General features: G+C 33.7%; 1 protein-coding gene across 1 annotated transcript in view; it reads right to left on the minus strand.

The window, feature by feature from the left end:
- Positions 1 to 18,264, minus strand: part of LOC141648088 (acyl-CoA C20 Delta5-desaturase-like) — a 37,755-nt gene extending 19,491 nt beyond the window's left edge. Inside the window, exons 1-5 of the mRNA XM_074456544.1 lie at positions 18,201 to 18,264; positions 17,640 to 18,135; positions 8,051 to 8,191; positions 3,273 to 3,413; positions 1,997 to 2,103 (exon numbers count right to left, since the gene is read on the minus strand). Of these exons, the coding sequence (XP_074312645.1) occupies positions 1,997 to 2,103; positions 3,273 to 3,413; positions 8,051 to 8,191; positions 17,640 to 18,131 (881 nt within the window). The 5' untranslated portion in view covers positions 18,132 to 18,135; positions 18,201 to 18,264. The remainder of the gene's footprint in view (positions 1 to 1,996; positions 2,104 to 3,272; positions 3,414 to 8,050; positions 8,192 to 17,639; positions 18,136 to 18,200) is intronic.
- Positions 18,265 to 19,847: the final 1,583 nt, after the last annotated feature.

The raw sequence follows: 19,847 nt of genomic DNA on the forward strand, positions 1-19,847 counted from the left end.
TAGCTATTTAATATTTCCATAAAATGGTGAGCAGAGAGTTCTGACATGTAGACTTGTTTATGGCTTTGGGTGCTGGTTGGGTTGGTTGGACGCGGTTAATGAGCGCATATAGGACACTTAGAGGTCTTTGAGTAGTAGCACATTTGTTCTCCATTTTGAGATTTGGGATTTTGTATTATATTTTAATCCCTATTTATTTCGCATCTAATTAATAAAGTTTATTAAATTGTCCTTATTGTTAATTTTATAAGTACTACCTCTAATGAGATGGTAACACTCTCCTTTACTAGGTAATGTCTTTCTAAAGGCTCCTAGGTAAATGGGGTTGTTACACTTATCATCATCAAGTCTTGATAAACTCCTCTTAACCGACACACCATGTGCCTCACCGGGGGCCTATATGTCCATTCATGGCACTTGAGTTATACTTGCGTACCAAACTTCTCTGCATCCAATATAACCTGAACTGGGTCTGCATCCATTGCCTTAGCAAGCCACCGCTGATCGCCTTTGGAGTTACCATAAACTGTTTTTTTGTTGCCTCCATTAAGCCCCAGACCATTTCGTCGGGTTGATGATGGATTTCTCTTGGATGGCATGTCTAATCGTTGTGAGACCAATGTCGCCTTTCGCGAACATAATAGTTGTCCCTCGAGCTATAGGGATTCCACGCCTTACAGTATATGTCACCTTCAAGTCTTGACTCGATCTTCTTCTTGAGTTTAGCCCTACTCGACCTTGGGCTCTGATACCAATTGTTGTGGCGGAAACTGTTGAGATGATGCAAAAACAATAGCAAAATAAAGAATACAAGAATTTTCTTGGTTCATTATCAATATGACAGCTACGTCCATGGAAAAGTTTCACTATGAAGGGAGTATTACTAGGGGTTGTTTGGTTGATGCGGGAATCGCAAGATCACGTGAAATACAATATCATGGGAAATAAACTCCCTCAACCAATTCATGGGAATTTCTCAAAATTTTGTGGTTGTCAATGTGGGAATTTACTTTCACAGAACTTCAACTTACCAATGGGCTTGTTGATAAACAACTTCCTACATTTTTGTAGGAAGTCAATTCCATGGCAAGTGCGACTTCACCCATTTTTACAAAAAAAAAAAGTGGCAACCATACAACTCCACTTTTTACTAATTCATGGGAAATGGGAAGTTCCACGTCCCATATTTTTCCATGGGCAACCAAACAACCCCTAGTGTTATTCCACATTAAAATAAATTAAAAAACCTATCAAGATTAAGAAATAAGACTAATATAAAACCTATACAATTTCCTAAACTGAGTTTTCCTAAAACAAATCAAACTTCCATCTTTAATCAAACTCCCACATATCCTAATGCGACTCAAAGAGTCACATGACACATATATAACACTTGTGAATGAATCTTGCTGTCATATTTACGTTTCTATGTGTTGAATTGGCATTGGTTTGTGTTGGTCTAAAGTGTTGCTATATCTGTCACTTTGTGCAAGTTGTATTGGTGTGTGGACATAAGCCCTGGCACACAACATTCGGCTGATTGTTTAAAGCTAGTCGATGTTTGAGACATTGATTAGTATGATTTTCGAACAAGCCGCTTATCTTAAATAACAGCTAGTTTGAAATCCTAAAAAGATATTATGAGAACCCATCGTTGTGTAAAGTAGCGATTGATTACTTAACGTACCAAAACATAAATAAATGATGTTGTGAACTCATTTTATGTAAATAGTTTGAAGATAGTCTTATTTTCGTAATTACTTTGGTTTTCAGTTATATTTAAGAAAAAAAATCAATATTTATATTTTTTTCCTCTATTTATACACGAGTTTTTCTAATGTGTACTCTTTACTAATAAGGGAAGGATTTGCAAGATCTATCATCATAAATTGAAATATGAACTTACAATTACCATACCTGAAGCTTTATTCTTGGAAATCCTTCTCTTATTAACATCTTTAATAAATAAACTGCTATTGAAAAATTGAACACATACCAATTATTTTTAGACAAATCACCCGTATTCCAAGCTTGTTTTCCCCAAATATGGCACACAGAATTCACGAAAAATGTGCAATGATAAAGACATGTAGTTCTTACACCCTGCATGATTGTAACGTAAATGATTTAATGAGGACATAAAATCGGCGTGAAACCAAAATCTATTACATTTATATTTGACTTTGGAATCTCTCGGGCAATATCTTAACCATATTTTCTCATATTATATAGTATACAAATATTGAAAATATTATTTTGTGAATTTGTTTTATTTTCTTTCTTCCCTGTTAATAATTATCTATTAATTTTGGCAAAATAGATCAATTGTTTATATTAATGTTATAGATCTAGGCGGTATACATATAGTTTTTATTTTTTAGGGTACAACTTATAGATTTTAAATCGATACCTCATTAAATTTTAATATTTCATCCCATTATATTTTGATATGTAACAAAAAAAAAATTGAAATGGAAAACAAATCAAAGTGAATTGAGTAAAGTTATGAAATATTTATTTAAAAAAAAAAATTACCATTAAACAAATCAATGATTTCATGTTAAAAAATTTCTTCAGTTATTTTAATACTTTTTTTTTGTCGTGAAGGTAATAGTAAATAGGTGTCAACTACTCAAGTCCTTATCTAAAGTAATAAATTGCATTAATGAAAGATTTAGCAATTATATTTTATATTTTTATACCATTTTATTTTATTTAACTTATAAAATCATAATTTTGAGTTTGATGAAAAGATTATAATTTATGTATATGATTATATTTTAATAAAATGATAATATTTTAATGAAAAATGTCTTATTTGTTTCCTTATATATAGGTAAATGCATTGGGAGGAAAACCAATTGAAAATGCTTATTCTCTTAGGGATCATTTGAATCAATGGATTGGAATAGAGTGTGATATAATAAAAGTATGGAGTTAGAGGATTTTACCCACTTGTACATATGTTTTTTTCAACCAAAAGTTACCAAAATCAAAAGTAAATAATTATTGACTGATAAACCAAAAAAAAAAGTACATGTATGACAATTCACCCGGTGTTATAATTTTTTTCGTTGATTAAAATACATGTTATAAAGAATAAATAAGGTAAACAAATAATTGAACAAATAAAATTTAATTTCATAAGGAGTATTATAAGTTAAACATTTAAAATATCCAAGATTAAATATTTAGAACTTTAACCAAAATAAGTTAAACGTTAGATTATAGAAAAAGACGGAATATGGACAAGTTCTTAAAGTGGAACTCACCATCCCCCACACAAGATAAGGAAATCCTCCTAGAGCATACAAGAGTAATCCAAGGCCGAATGAATGCAACAAGGTTGTACTCTTCAAAAACCTGTAAAATGGTTGCCTCTCCAAATCTTCTACATTGTTTGTTTCTCCGCACTGAAAAATTAGTCATACATAAGGATAAACAAGAGTCATTTTATTTTGTAATACAATGTGAATTATAAAAATCTAATATTCTCTCCATGCATTTGGTTTAATTTAATATGTTGTTCGAGGATTTTTTTACTAGAATTAAAAAAAATTATTGAAGATGTTACCGTAGTAGTTTAGCATAATAAATACCTCTTGAAATGGAAAACAAAAAACATGTATATTTGTATCAAGTCTTATTTTGACCGTATATATTAACTTTAGATTCTAAAACATTGTATGATTACTTGTAATTGGAGGGAAAACATCATTGAAAAGCTAAATTGACAAATTAAATGACAAGGATTAATAGTATCACGGAATACACGTATATCGTGTATAAACAAAATGGAGGGAGTGTCACGGAATACACGATTATCATGTATCTCATTTACAAATTAGATTTGTAATTCCTACAGTATACTCAACTCGGTTATTTTTAATATTAAAGAAGGCCAATAGTGTTTACTGTTTAACAACGTATAAAACTCCCTAGCTCAACCACATCCCCTATCTACTAAGAGATTAAAAAAATATCTAAATTTTCCCACCTAAATACTTCATATTAGAATTAAGCCTATTTTTGTATTCTATTGTATAGATGTTTTGGGATACAATTAAGCTAATTCTCTTAAATTAAGCCCTTAAAATTCTAGAATTCACAATCTGTACAGAAGATTTGTGTATATCTAGACATTTTCTGATGAAAAATCCATTCACTATTTATGAAAGTAGTTCTGATTGAAAAAAAAAAAGAAAAAAAACCTTTATACTATTAGAAAAATATAATAAAATGATCAGCTTCATATAAAAACTATTTTCTTTAAACTACTCAATTTAAAACATTACTTAATTGTAAAATTTATTGAAATCTGATTGTAATCTTAAAAATAAAGTCACAACCGGTCCTTATTTATAGTCCTACTTGAAGTCAACAATCTGACTATAACTCTAATTCCTTCTATCTAATTCTTCCTAAACTAACTAGGAAACTTATTTTAATAATTAACTACTAAAAATCAGATTTGAAGAAGCTAAATAAAACTAGAATTAGGAAATGCAGAGTTTCCTAATTTTATTCGAAAACAGTAAAATAAACTAATAGGTAATCCAACACGGTTTAGGACTAGGAAACTGTGCCTTCTCTTTCACGGCTGCTCCTACACGGTCTAGGATTTCGTGTTAGCTAGTTGATTTGATTGATACAATTTAGCTTATTGTTGTCCAAGCTTCTTAATTTCCGTCCTAAATTAGCTTCATTATTTGATGCGAGCCTCATTTTAAGTCTTTCTTGGATGAGAAAAATGTCCCAACTAAGTAAGACCTCATTTGCTTCCTTCTTCGACTCTGCTCCTGCATCAGGGAGCTTGGGACGAGATGACCTTAACTTAGCGTCTTAAGAACTTTATTTATATTTCCGCTGCTTTGTAATTCAAGTTATCTTAAACAGTTCAGTTGAGTTTTTAGTAGAACCTCTTGAGTTATTCATTTAAATATTATTTATTTTAAATTACTTTTGTATCTGTTTGTCTTTTATATTTACTACCTCAAGCAACTAAGATGGTAATACTCCTATTTACTTGGGAGGCCTAGCTAAAGGCTCCTGAATAAATGGGGTGTTACATTAGTATTGAGGATTGTTAATAAGTCGTCTTGCAAGGTTGTGTAGAGCATACGAGTCAGAAGTAGGGATGGGAATAGTGGCCCACACCGAACTGAAACCGAACTAAACCAAAGGAAAATGTTCGATCCAAATACAACTTTTGAAAACCCATACCCAATCCACTATTTAAATACCTATATTCAAACCCACCACTGGAAAACTCGAACCAAATCGATGGACCCGATCCATTCAATTTTTTTTGAAAATTTAGGCTTTATTAAGCTTGAAATTTCAAATTTGTCATATTAGAGGAATTTTTTATATGGCAAAAGCAAGTTTTGGATCCAGTTTTGGACTATATGGTGGATCGGGTATGGATTTGGAGCCGATATGGATTTGAAAAAGGTATTCCCTCCACATTTCTATGTTCTTCCCATTTCATTATATACTACTCACATAAAATGGAGAAATGGGAAGAACATTAAAATGTGGAGGGAGTATAATGGATCGGGTATGGATTTCAATATTTTTGATATGGATCGGGTTTGGATATGGATCGGTGATCCAATAAGTAAGTGGATCGGGTTTGGATCTTGCAAAACCTGATCCAACTCGATTCATTGCCATCCCTAGTCAGAAACAGTTTTAGAATGTAACGTTTAATAATATCGAAATAGTTCTTTACGTGAACCTTGTTGTTCATAGTTAGAGATTTCAATGTGAGATTATGTAATTGGTAGAGTATGACCAAGAACAAATACTTTTGTCGACTATTTATTTGTTTTGGTGAATAACCATATTCCAAAAACATTAAAACAGTAGTTTAAAAATATAAAGTTTAAATTTTGAGTAATAAAACATAATATTTTCACATTTAATTATCCAGTTTAGACGTATTTGAGTTTCAAAAAACCGAAATTTGAATTTTCAAAGTTGGCACCAAGGTAGAGAATTGAATTTCAAGCATTGGAGCCAAATCAAAAATTGAAAATTCGTCTGGAAACCACGTCAAAATTGAAAATTCGTCTTAACTCCAAGTCTAATTTTCAAATATTTCAAATATTTTATTTTGGCCCCAAGTTTTAAATTCAACTGTAATGTTAGTTTATTTTACTATTTTTTTATTGTTGATTTTCACGCATGGTTTTAATAATAACGATTTACTTACAAAAAGTCGGAAAAAATAAAAAAAAAAAAATTATTAAGTGGTGAGAAAAAAAGGAACAAGAGGTACAAAAATGATGGATTTTTTTTAAATTACTTTTTTTTTCTTGCCAATGATTTAATTGTTGTTTTATTTCGGGTTATCTTTCGAGTCAGGTCAACTTTCGAGTCAGCTTTCGGGTTACTTTCGGGTTATTAATCGAAACGGGTTAATAGTTTGGTTGGACAGGGTCGGGTCAGTACATAAATGGGTTGACTTGGGTCACAGATCATCTCGGGTCAAGTCTGGTTCAGTTTCGGGTCACACTTAATCGGGTTATGAGTCATCATAGGGTCGAGTCGGTTTCGCGTCGCAATATTTTCAGGTCCTATCGAGTTTGGTTTGCTCAGGTTCGGATCGGGTCAGACTTGTCAGCGCTATCAGAAACTGAAAAGGCCCAGTACTTTCTTAACAGACAAAGGAGGGATAAGTTAGGTAATTTCAACACCTTTTGATTCCCACCTTCTTTTGTTAAAAAGGTACTGAACTTGTCCATTAACCGGAGATAAATATGGTGGGAGAGTAAGTGAACAGCTAGCTTAGCGTTTTGTCATTGTGCACACTATTGGCTATAGAATTTAGCATATACTTCCTCAGTCCCGGTCATTTGTTGTCATTTTATTTTGACACAAAGATCAAGAAAAGAGAAGAGAGTCAATTACTAAATGACATGTGTACCAAATTAAGTGTGAATGAGTAAAGTGTTCATCAAATGCATTCCTAAAATATAAAGGACAAAAAAAGACTGAGACATCCCAAAATGAAAAAGGACAACAAATGACCGGAACGGAGGGAATGATTATTAGCATAATTTCTTAATGCTCCTACAGTCAGTTTTATCTGCCTCACAATTACTCGCCCGAATTAAAATATTGTGTTCATATTTGTGCTCAATTTTATCCATGCTCCAAAAGAAGATCAATGCTGGGGTGCGGCTCTTTAGGTGATTTGATATTTAAAATCAAGTTCGGGTTAAGGTATTTTACTTTTTTTTTCAATTGGTATTTACAACTCCTAGCGTATTGTGATCAATGCATGTATTATTTTTCTCGGTAATTATCCTATTTCTTCTTTGAAAATGAAAGAAGAAAAAACTTTTTTCAAAATCTTCAGCACAGACTGAGTATCGTTCCACGGCCTACATTATCTGTAAACTCAAAGGGCTTCATAGACTGCTCCCCACGTTCCGTGTTTCGCTTAACTTACCTATTCATCTATTTTATGAAAGTCAATTAGCATTCTATATTTCTTGAAATCCCGTTTTTCAACCGCAAAAACACTCTCTATACTCCTTGTTTTGTAAACGTATTATGTACTTTTGATTTGGGTCTTGGAACCCCTCTACTCACAAACCCAACCTCTCATGATTTGTACTAAATTGGTTTCTTAATCTATTTCAATGCATCATCTTTGCCAAAGAAACCCGAGATAATCTCAAGCCAAGTTTATAACAAGCTCGGAAACTAGGTTGTATTGTTGCTGATAGTTTAGCATGTCATTTTACACAAATGTGGTATTAATTATTAGGAGAATAATTATATTAGATAAGAGTATATTATGGGTATCGTAATATGCTCTAACATATTTTAGGAATATTTTTGGAGTACCCTCCAAGACACCCCACTACGGGTTGGACTCTAAAAATAAGTATGATATTGTATTTTTATTTAACTAACTTAACATGGTATATTTAGATACGAGACGCTAACATTAACACAGTTAGTGAAAACAACAAAATAAAAGTATGGACTTTGTAATAAAAGCATATAGATTAGGGAAGGTACCATAATTCATTACCTTTTTAAGGATACTTGTGTTATCAAAGAGCCAGTTGATGTGGCTGAACCAAAATCCTTCAAGGGGACTATGCGGATCTTGTTTAGTATCACAAAACTTGTGATGCCATCTATGTGTGCTCACCCATGTAATTGGATCATCCTAATTTTTTTGTTTTTTTCAAAAAATTACATAAGATTAAGCAAAAATATAACAACAACATCATCATTTGGTTAGTAGGTCTTATATTATTAGACTGCAGTATATATACATTTATACATATAACATAGTTAGTAGGACTTGTATTATTAGAGCGGAGTATATACAATTATACATATAAGATAGTTATTGAGATTAAGATTAAAGGATGTGTTAAATTTAAGTACTACATAAGGTAGTTGCATATATATAACGATTTTTATTGAACTCTTGGTACAGTACTTGTAATGATGGAATTGTAAGTAGAAAAAATGGACAAGTAAATATAAACAATTCAAGATAGAAAACAAACATGAAGAGAGATGTGAGAGAAGAGAGATAAAGTGAGGCCGAGTGATGGATAAACCCCAATTCAACCCTGATTCTAGGTAGCACAGACACTTCTCTTAATCAGTCGTCCTGTGTCCGACACCGTGTCGGACACCGACACTCCTCGGACACACGCCAAAACGTGTTGAATGCCTATAAAGCAGTGTCTAACTTTCAACATTTATTTGGGCACGTGTCAGACGCGTATCCATGGTATTTGGGTCGTGTCCGACGCATGTCCATAACATTTGGGTATCATTTGGGGTCAATGATGTTCTTTAGACGAGATATGAGTTGTTGAAATAGCGTGATTAGAAGATGGATTTTGATGAAAAATGAAAATAAGTTATAATCATAGACAAGTTTTTCCTTTAGTTATTTAAATTTAATATCAAATACTTTTATAAAAATAAAATCGAATGTTTATAACTATAAAATATATATTTTATTAAATTTATGTAACGTGTCCGGTGTCCTAAATTTCATGGGATGTCGTGTCACGTGTGCACAGACTCCCATTGTGCACAGACTCTCATTTGACTCCTGTGATGTTTTGGATCCAGTTGGGGACACTGGTGGTATCATCAACATGTGGAATGCAAGAGATGTTATTGTTACTATTGTCAACAAAGGTGATCAAATTATCAATGTGGTGGCTCAGGTAACTTTTAAGAGCTCCATTTTTCTTTTTTATCTGCTATTTATGCCAACCTAAGTCTAGGTACCGATTGGACCTCTGGAATCAACTTGATACCCTCTCCCAAAACCTTAGTAATCCGTGGGTTTGTGTCGGTGACGTTAATGATGTTACTTGTGCCTCAGAAAAATTGGGGGTTGTGGTAATAAGTGGAATAGAGTCACACTTTTTAAGTTGATTATGGATTCTTGTAACCTGATTGTCATTGGTTCTTCTGGCCAGAAATTTATATGGACTAATATACGACATTCCAGCCTTATTCTAGAGCGCCTTGAACAGGTGTGGGTTAATCAATCGTGGGTTGGCTATTTCCCTAACTCGCACAACTACCATATCACCCGTCTATCATTTGACCATTGTCGTACCCTTCTTAGGTCTTCCCTCATTTTCAAACCCCAACCCAAATCCTTTCAGTTTGAGTCCTTATAGGCCAATAATTCGAGTTTCCTTTCCACTGTCGCCTTGACATGGTTTGCCTTTGATGATTGCGGCACTTCTAAACTCGCCTCTCCTAGCTTCGTCCTCTATAACTAGGCTCTTTAGAATTTTGGGAACCTTGTTAAAAATAAGAATTCTCTTAATTCTAGGTTTGTTAGCATTGAACACGAGCTTTGTATTCACCCTAACTCACAGTTCCTTCTTAGCCTCAATGACTCCCTTCTTCATCAACTCAATAATGTCCTTAACTTTGAGTATCTGTATTGAAAAGACCGATCCCGCATCAATTAATTGGTTGATAGGGATAAGAACACTACTTTTTTTTTAAAAATCTATGACCCTCCATTGTAGCTTTAACCATATCCTTTCTCTTGTCGATGGTGTGGGCAATACTATCTCTGGGGATGTTGATCTCATCTCCAATGTCTCCCTATTCTTTGCTAAACTCTATGCCTCTGATAAACTCTATGTCAATTGTTTAAAGCCCCCCCCCCCCCCCCCCCCTCCCGCTATCACCTCATTTTCTATCCCACTTGAGGAAGAGGTTTTTTTGGCTCTCTTCTTCTTTGGCTGAAATAAAGCCCCGGGGTCTGATGGGTCCCACGCGGGTTTTAAAAAAAGGTGTTGGCACATAGTTAATTCTGATATTGTCCCATTCATCCAAACCATATTTATTAATAGGCGCATCCTAGAGTCCATTAACAAAACTTATATATACCTCATTCCTAAAATCCCTCATCCTCAATCAATCTTTAACTTATGCGCCATTAGCCTTTATAACACAACTTATAAGATGGTTACAAAAATTATTATTAACCATCCCAAGCCCTTCATGTCCAATATCATGTCCTCCAACCATGGTAGTTTGATCCCCGGAAGGGGTACGGATACTAATTTAATCATTGTTTCTGAAATCCTTCACCCTATGCATGTTTCAAAAGGCAAGGTAGGATGGTTCGCCCTTAAGCGTGACCTCGAGAAGGCCTTTGATCACCTCGAATGGGATTTATTCCTTTCTTGGCTTTCTCTCTCCAATAATGATACTGATACCATTTCCCTTATTACGAGTTGAATTTCCTCTGCTTATACCCATGTCATCTTTAATGGGACGTTGTCGCCTGAGGTTTACCCGTCTAGGGGTATTAGTCAAGGCGGCCTCTTTTTCCCTACATCTTTATTATCTACATAGAAGGTCCCTTTCTACTCTTTCACCAATCCAGCTCCAATAATTATTGGACTCATTTCCCTCTAGGGAAAGGTGGAGCCATCTTCTCTCACCTCCCTTTTGTTGATGACATCCTTCTGTTTCGGCGATCTTTCAAAAATAATTTGTGTGACCTCCAAGATACCCTTCTCTCCTTTTGTTCTTCATCGGGTCAAAAGATTAACTGCTTTAAGAGCAAGATTATCTTCTCTAAGCTTACACTGGCCGAGGATATCAGCATGTTCGAGGCCTCCTTAGGGACTAAGACCCCTAAAAATCGTAGTACATACCTTGGTTCTCACCTTAATTAGAATAAGTCAAAGAGATCAGATCATTGCTTCATCATTGATACCATCCAATCAAAACTTGATAACAGCAAAACCTGTTTTCTATTTAGAGAGGGTAGACTCTGTTTGATCAAGTGTACTTTGAATATCATCCCCTCTCACACCATGAAATGGATACGTCTCCCCTCCTCTATATAAGGTGACATTGATAAACTCGTTTGTTCCTTCCTCTTGTCTGGCCGCTCCTAAAAAAAACTCCATCTCTCCAATTGGAATTTGGTTACCCAACTTCTTACTCTTGGAAGCCTTGAAATCAAAGCTGCTCTGCCTCTTAATAATGTGTTTGGTACTAAGTTGGCACGAATGAAGGCTATTACTTCACAAAGAATCTTTAGCTTCTCATGTCATTAGAAGTAAACACTTGACTCCTTTCTCTTTTTTCGTTCCTCTTGGGTTCTTATATTTGGAGGAATGTAGGAATTGGTTGAACTACCTTGAGAAATTACGTTATCTGAACCATCGATGATGGATCCTCTATTTTCTTCTAGAATGACACTTGGTCTAGCTTCGATCCCCTTAAGAATATCATCTCCCACCTTCTTAGCTCTCTTTTTGTTAGTGCTAAGCGTAGCTTCAATATTTCTAGTGAGAGGTGAAACCTTGATAATCTTGATTTCATCCTTCGGGCCCCTATCCTTGATTATATCCTTGCTATACCCCTCTCATCCTCTAGAGGATATGACATACTTACTACTTCACTTGCCCTTAACTACAAATTTTCTCTAGGATCTTATTATGCCTCCTTCTTTAACCTCTGTTGTCGCCCTCCCTTCTAATCGATTGATTTGTTGCGGTTATGGGACCTGTCTACGCGACCTAGGATTAAGTTATTCATTTGGTTTTCGTGGTGGGACAACCTCCCCTACAATATCACTCTCTTCAAAAGAACCATCCCCCTTCTTCTTCATGCAATCTCTGCATGAGCCCCTCTCTCCAGAAATCCTCTTTCCACATCCTTTGGCACTGTAGTCTTGCTACTAAGGTGTAGGCCCACTTTATTGTGACCATTGTTTTTACTCCTTTAACCTGCAAGTTTGAATTCAATAGAATTGTACTTCCGCAGATTCTTTGTGGACCACCGTTTTCACTTTTGTCGTTTGGCGTCTTTCGATAAGACGATGTGATTTCACATTCTCTTCTTCTTCCCTTGTTCCTCGATCTCACTTCTTTAGTGTCATTTCCTCTCAAGCATTATCTTGGGTTGTTGACAATCACTGTAATTCTCATCCCTCCCCGCCTTATGTTGTCCGTCCCTCTGCCTCTTGCTACCCGATTAGCTTGGTCCCTCCCCCGCAGAATTGGCTCAAAGTCAATGTTGACGCGACTTTGCCCTCCTCCTCCTCTTTTGCTAGTATTACATGTATTGTTAGGAATAGTATTGGCTCTTGGGTTCGGGGATGGTCTACCCGTTTCTTTGCCCCTATCCCTTTCATTTTTGAAGTGCTCCCTATTAGAGAAGAGTTATTGCGTTGTTTTATTTTGTCCACGAATAATGTTTTGATTGCTTCGTATTGTCTTAATGTTGTCAATGCTCTTACAAGAAAGGACCCCCCTTGCGGTCCTTACGCTAATATTGTCCTTGAGTGTAAGGAACAATTGAAGGACTCACCTCATTTGAAGATTAATTTTGAGAAGAGGTCGGCAAATCTAGCGGTGGATGCACTCACAAATTTCTCCATCAATGATAATAGCTACTTCTTCCATTTTTATATGATCTACCCATTTATTGAATATATGAGTGTAGTATTTTAATACAATAGGTAGATCATATGAAAACGGAGGAAGTATTACTTAATTTAGACTTGTAACTTTGTAAACTTTTGTAATTTCGGACTTTAGTTGTATTTTTTAATTGGAAACTCGGTCTCCATCTTTCCTACACCAAGGCAAAGGAGGAGAGACAAAGGTAAGGCAAATGAACAAGTGCAAAGTTAAGAAAAGAAAGCAAAAGGAAGTTTGAAGCTTTGGTATGCACAAACAAGAGCCAATATGAAAAATTAAATCTCGGTTTCAAGAGGGTCAACTTTAAAAGGGTATATCTCAAGTTCTAGAGCTCGCATTGTTGCAAAGCCAATTGGAGGTGAAAGCCTGTGATCTTAGCTTTCGGACAGCATGCCTTATTTACCCAAAAAATGAGGGAGATATGGCTTTCGCAAGATTGTGTTGCAGGAAAACCTGCAGTCTGCCGTTTTCTATGTTTTCAGATGGTTTTAATTTCCTCTTTTGCAACAAATGGGGCCCAATCTCGAGTTTAAACTATATACTTGTACAACCATATAAATATCAAAAATTTAAGATCTAAAAGAATCATCTAATTTGATTTATTTTCTAATCGTTCATATTTTGGGAAAGTTGCATTTAGATAATCAAATACTTAATCTTTATCCATTTTTATGTTATTCTTTTCCATGTAGTGGATTGTAATAGGATTATGGAAGGCTAAGTTCCTTTCTCTTGGTGTAATTTGTTCCAAAATCTCATCTTAAGCATTGTATGTCTCTATGAACCCTTTTATTTCCTCTAGTTATTAGATTTCCTTGTTTGCTTGTTATTCTCGGATAATATGATGTTGGACTTTGCCAATTTAGCATTTGTATTGTTTCACTAGTGCAAATCTTGTGATGTTGATTTAAATAATGCAAGATTGATTGAAGCAAACTAGTATTAGCATAATCATGGTTTAAAGATTGTTTCTTGAGTAGGAAATATATGTGGGTTTACATTTAAATATGCATTTCTCTTTAGATTGTAACATATTCTAACTTTTACTCACTTGGTAATTATTTCAACACTCTCGTTAATCTTCTATGTGTGGTTTAACATGTATTGACATTTTAAGAATGGAATATTTCATTGTTTAATGTTGTAGACTACTTTCTTGTGATTAGCTGAGTAGATAATTAGATATTTAGAAACGATATTAGAGATTGCATGCTCAAGGTGGGTAAAAATGGACAAATTTATTGCACTTTTAGTGTTTGATAGTTTGCTTGGTAAACAAGTAACATTTGAAATTTCACATGTTTTCAATTACTCCACTCAAAACTTTTCTTTTTCATGTCAACCACTTGTTTACCATTGTAATTAACTATTTTTTTGAAATTTCCATAATCAGTGAATCCTAATCAGTTATTAGGGTCTTAATTAGTTAGTAAATAGTCGATAGTTTAAGAGTCTAGCTTTAGTTAAACCGATTTTCCATGGGTTCGACCCTAACTTATCACTTACTACCTTTAATTTGAGTTACTCTAGAGTCTAGTTAAGTCCTATAAATATCTAATGTGGTAGTTAATCACTAGGAATTAACGACACCGGTTTTAATCCTACCATCGACCTACCAGGTAAATTGAGTTTTTGTTGATAGTTATACCCGTTTTACATGTGTCATTTACCGTGAGAATAATATCTTGTACAATGTCTTGAATGTGCTATATGTAATATGTGTCACTTTTGAGCCTTTTGCCATGTTTAGACTCAGAACGATACTGTGTCGCATTGGGAAACGATATCCCAAGGATTTGGCATTTGACTTGATATGATTTTATCTTGCTTGACTCATATATGTTTATTAGTATTAAGCACTAGGGGGTGAGATGCAATCCTCTTAGGGGGCGTTTGTTTCGTGCATGGGTATGGGTTTGGAATCAGGAATCATACCTGGGTGGTATGGAGTTGGAACTTGATTCCTCATACCATGCATTTGTTTCAATTCTGAGCGGTATGAGTTTGGAGTTCAATTAAAAGTTATAATCAGTAAAATAAAATAAATCGAAAATTTTAGTAATATAAAATCATGAAAATAAAAATTTAATCAAATAAGTATATAGATGATTTGATTTATATTATGCGATAATTTTTATTTCACATTTTTGCTTATTTAATTTCATTCCCATGGTATCAATCTCATACCCACCCCCCTCCTTGGGTATGAGAAACTCATACCTCATGGGTTTGAGGTATGGGTATGAAACCCTCATATTTGCAAACCAAACACATGGTATGGGTTTAGATCATTCTAAACCCATACCTCATACCTTTTTTAAGTGAACCAAACACCCCCTTAGTATCCATATATTGCTCTTCTTTCTCATGTACTCACTTATATATGTTTGTATATATATTATATTAGTGTTACTCTATTGCTATGTATGTCAATGATGAGGATATTAGATTAAACTTGTGCTATCGATTATGATTCACATGTTGCATTGGTTACCTTTTTGACATGGAATGACTTATTCATGTCCATTATCGCTTATTCTTTTCTTATTGTTCTCACATGATTCACATGTTAAGTTATTTACTTGTCCTTTATTTCACTGCTTGATAATGATGATTAATATGGCTGAGAGAACCTCGAGTTATTAATTACTCCCCACTGAATGTGCCATTTATTTTTAATGAATGAACATGTTGAAGTAGGTTCTTACATAGGGTTTGACGAATGAGTTAGCTTGCGTTGGACTTACAACAAGTGACCCTACTCATTCTAGTTTAGTCTCGTGTTTAGTATAGAATTTGTGCTTTTTAAGGGATCTATATTCGTTATATTTGTCTCGTATTTCTCGAAAAAAAGTGATTCGATTGATGGGATTTGGTATGATACTTATAATCGTATGTTTTGATTCTATGATTGAGTGGTTTCACGGTTTTTATTATTAATTTTTTTAAATCTCGCATTTTCAGCTGCAATATAGGTGTTTATTTTGTTGTATAACTGTGGGGTGTCACAATCATGTTATGTTAATGGTTTATGTCTTTTTTTTTAATTATTATTCAATGTTTTATGTTTTATTTTTTAATACTCTCAGTAATTCTTAGGAGTTACCTCATTTCTACGTTCGGCCTATTCTTAGAATTATTTTATTTCTATTCTGAGCATGTTTTTCATGGCTAAAATTCAGTGTTGTAATGATGATATTCACCACCAACTCTAATGATAAAATCACCCCCTTTTTATTTTCGTAATTTAAATTGTTAATAAGTTCTTGTCATTAGAGCAATGAAAATATAGTCTGCTTCTAAACAATACTTGCTCCACCAAGATACTAATTTGAAAATTAGGTGACTTGTTTTTTTTTCCCTATTGAATGGTAAAGGTGTTGTGAGGTACTTATACAAGTTATGTTGCTTGAAATTTGAGATGAAAGGTTGTAGCTTACCATTGTAGATGCTCTTAGCATTCATAATGATAGTTACAACATCTTGTAGTTTGATTTGCTCTGTCAACTTTTCAAGTTATACTACTTCATAGCTACATACTTTGTAAGGAACAAATATATTGTAGCGTGTAGGGTCCCACATGACCACAATCATTCAATAAAAATCAGGGTTCTTAATTTCAACCTAGTAGTTGGTGACCTGGAGGGGGTGTTGTTTCCAAGCAGGTGGTAATAATTCATAATGCCATTAATAAATAAATATCCAATGAAAAAACACCTAAAATATAAGTTTATTATGAGAAAATGAATACTTTTACTTCAGGTGAATCAGTTCGGTTCTTATCGGTTCAGGTATGGATCAGGTATCATTCGGTTATTATTGAATTCGATTCAGTTTCGCTTCAATTCAGATAGAGTCTGGTTTCGGGTAATATTTAGGTTAGTCATATGGATTGGTTATCAATTCTGATATTTTCGATCGGTTTTCATGTTCGGGTTTATTTTGTGAGGTCTACCCGGTACCCCTCCTTTAGAACAGAAAACACATTATTTGACTGACCATAACTTTGAGCCACGAGTTCCGAATGCAGTATTTTTTTCCCAACCCAAGGATCTGATAAAGATGGCTAATTTGAAAAAAAAAATCATCACTTTCAGAACTCGTACCCAAAAGATATGGTCAGTTAACGTTTATTAGGTTTAAAATGTTTGACTGACTCTGTTTTTAGTGCATTTATATGTAAATTTTTGTTTTAGTTGAAACTATAATTTCGTGAGAGACTTTTAAATGGTAAATATAAATATAAATATATTAGTATTATATGACAATTTATTACTCCCTCCATTCCAATCAATTTTATACATTCGTTTAATAGATGTGTATAGGATTGATTGGAATGGGTAAAATTTAAGAAATATTTAAGGTAAAAATATTGAAATCTTAGGCCTTGTTTGGTTGGCATACTATTTTTTTTTTAACACACATGAATTTGACTAATTCATGTGAATTGCTCAAATAAAATTCGTTTGATTGACATCCTGAAGTTGAATTGACACAGGAGTTCTCAATTACTTAAGGGATATGTAATCAAACTCCTCTATTAATTCATGGGAAAAAGAAAATCCCATAATTTGGGGTAAATAAACATCTCCCATTTTTCCAAATTATGAGATTTTTCAATTCAACTATTTTTTTATGGAGGCAATCAAACAGTCAAATGAGAAGAAAATAAACCTGAAGGGCTAAGTTACCAAAATAAGCAAACAAGTACTCGAGCCATTTAGGAAGCTTAAAACTCTTGTGAGTCAAATTCCGATGATATGACAAAGTAATGCCCAATATGCCCGTTATGAACCATAGAACAAGAGCTACCCATAACGCACCCCAATTGAAACAAAATGGCGCAAACATAGCCAACCCATGAATTGTGATGATCACAGATAATGTCCTAATATCTAACCAATTCCATTTACTTCTTATCAACACATTATTCTTTGGTCTATTCACTACGATATCAGATCGCCAAATTCTACCGGAATTTGATGTTGATTTGGGTGTCACATTTGCTACTGTCACCGAAAACCTTGTCGTAACATTTGTTCTCGTATTAAGGACATATGATGAATAAGGTAGTTTTCTAGCCTTTAAGCTCGCTGGGGCGGGACATGGTAGAGCAAACAACGGGTTTACGTAGGGGTTTGTGATTGAGGCAGTAATTGTAGCCATGAAACTAGTTTGGTTTTTCTTTTATGGAGTATATATGTGATAATATGAAAGAATGTCTTGTGATGAGGCTTAGTTTTGTTGGGTACAATAATTTGGAAACAAAGCTTCTAACTTTGCATTGCACCATAAAACGCTGCGTAAAAATTATAAGTTATAACCATGCATATATAGAGACACAAAGGGCATGAACTATGAAGTAGTCCGTAATAAATAAGCCAACTGCCAACCTTAGTCCAGCAAAAGAGATTTGGATTATATCGAAGAAAAGTATTACTCTCTCTGTTTTTTTTATATATGACTTTCTCACTTTTTGAGACATTTTCTTCTCTCTTCAATATCCCCTAAAATATAAGACTAAATAATATGAGATGTATACTCATATGAAAGAGCTTTTTGTAAGGAATTTAATGGTAATATTTTTTTTAATTTTTGAACAAATATATATATCTAAATATTAAAGTCAAAGGCTTGCCTCGTAAATGTAAAACGTCATATATTGAAAAATGGGGGGAGTAAAAATATTGTTGGTTCTCTAATGATGGTTGTACTTCACTAATGACGTGGTTAGAAACTTCTCACATCTTACTTAAGCCTCGTTTGGTTCATCAAGGAATTAGATTAACACCGGAAAATCTAATTCATGTGTATTTCTCTACGTAAAAAATCACACGAATTAGGAAAACTCGTTTAGTTGCGCATATATGAATTGAATTTCAGAGAAGCTGTCAACTACCTAAAGGGAATAGGTAATTCAACTTCCCCATTATGTAGGCATTCAAAACTCCTAAGAATCTTTTCTCAAAAAAAAAAAAAAAAAAAAAAAAAAAAAAAAACTCCTAGGAATCTTGAATGCCTATCTTTTGCCAAAAAAATGTAATTAAACACTCTCCCTTTTTTATAATCCATGGGATTTAATTTTAACTTTCCCATGAGTTAGATAGTGGAAACCAAACGAGATCTTAATATTTCTTTTTTTCCATGCAAACAAACACATCATAGAATTGAAAAGGATATATACTGTTCTCGGCGGTGTCCACCCGACTTATAACACAAAAAATAAAAGAATTAAAAAGGTTATCACAGCCTTGCTGAACAATAAATTTTGACTTTGTTACTAGTTTATTCTACGTTATGGAATTTCTCTCGCTTCTAACCTCAAATCCTGGGTCCACATTGTATAATATGGTATCTGAATGTGATGCTGAGCATCGATCTTAGAATCAAGAGAAAAAGGATTATATATCGGATGTATTACATCAGACTCCATATATATTTGAGTTTTGTGTATTTTTTTCGAGCTTTATAAAGTTTAAAAGTTACATGTTAGTTTTTGACGTTAAAACTCAAATTTTTCTGAGCTTATATGTAATGTTGTTGAGTTATATTGTAATTTTTTTAATTTTATTTTTAAAAGAATAAACTCAAAAACTTTCTAATAATACTCATAATTTTTAAAACAAAACTCAAAAACTTTATCTTAATGCTCAAAAACTATACCATCTAATGTAGTACATCAGATGTATAATCCACCTACTGTAGAATCAATGATTGGCAAGAAAGCCGAATATATAAAAGTGAAACTTTCCTTAATTATCGGCTTAAAAATTTGAATTGATTGAAATAGTTCTCCTATATAAACATGACAAATTGTGTTAGTATTAGACTCTTTAGTAGGGCAGAGTTCTACGAACTCTATTTTACATTCACTATCGATTT

This window comes from Silene latifolia, chromosome 3 (genome assembly GCF_048544455.1).
Source record: "Silene latifolia isolate original U9 population chromosome 3, ASM4854445v1, whole genome shotgun sequence".
NCBI lineage: Eukaryota > Viridiplantae > Streptophyta > Magnoliopsida > Caryophyllales > Caryophyllaceae > Silene > Silene latifolia.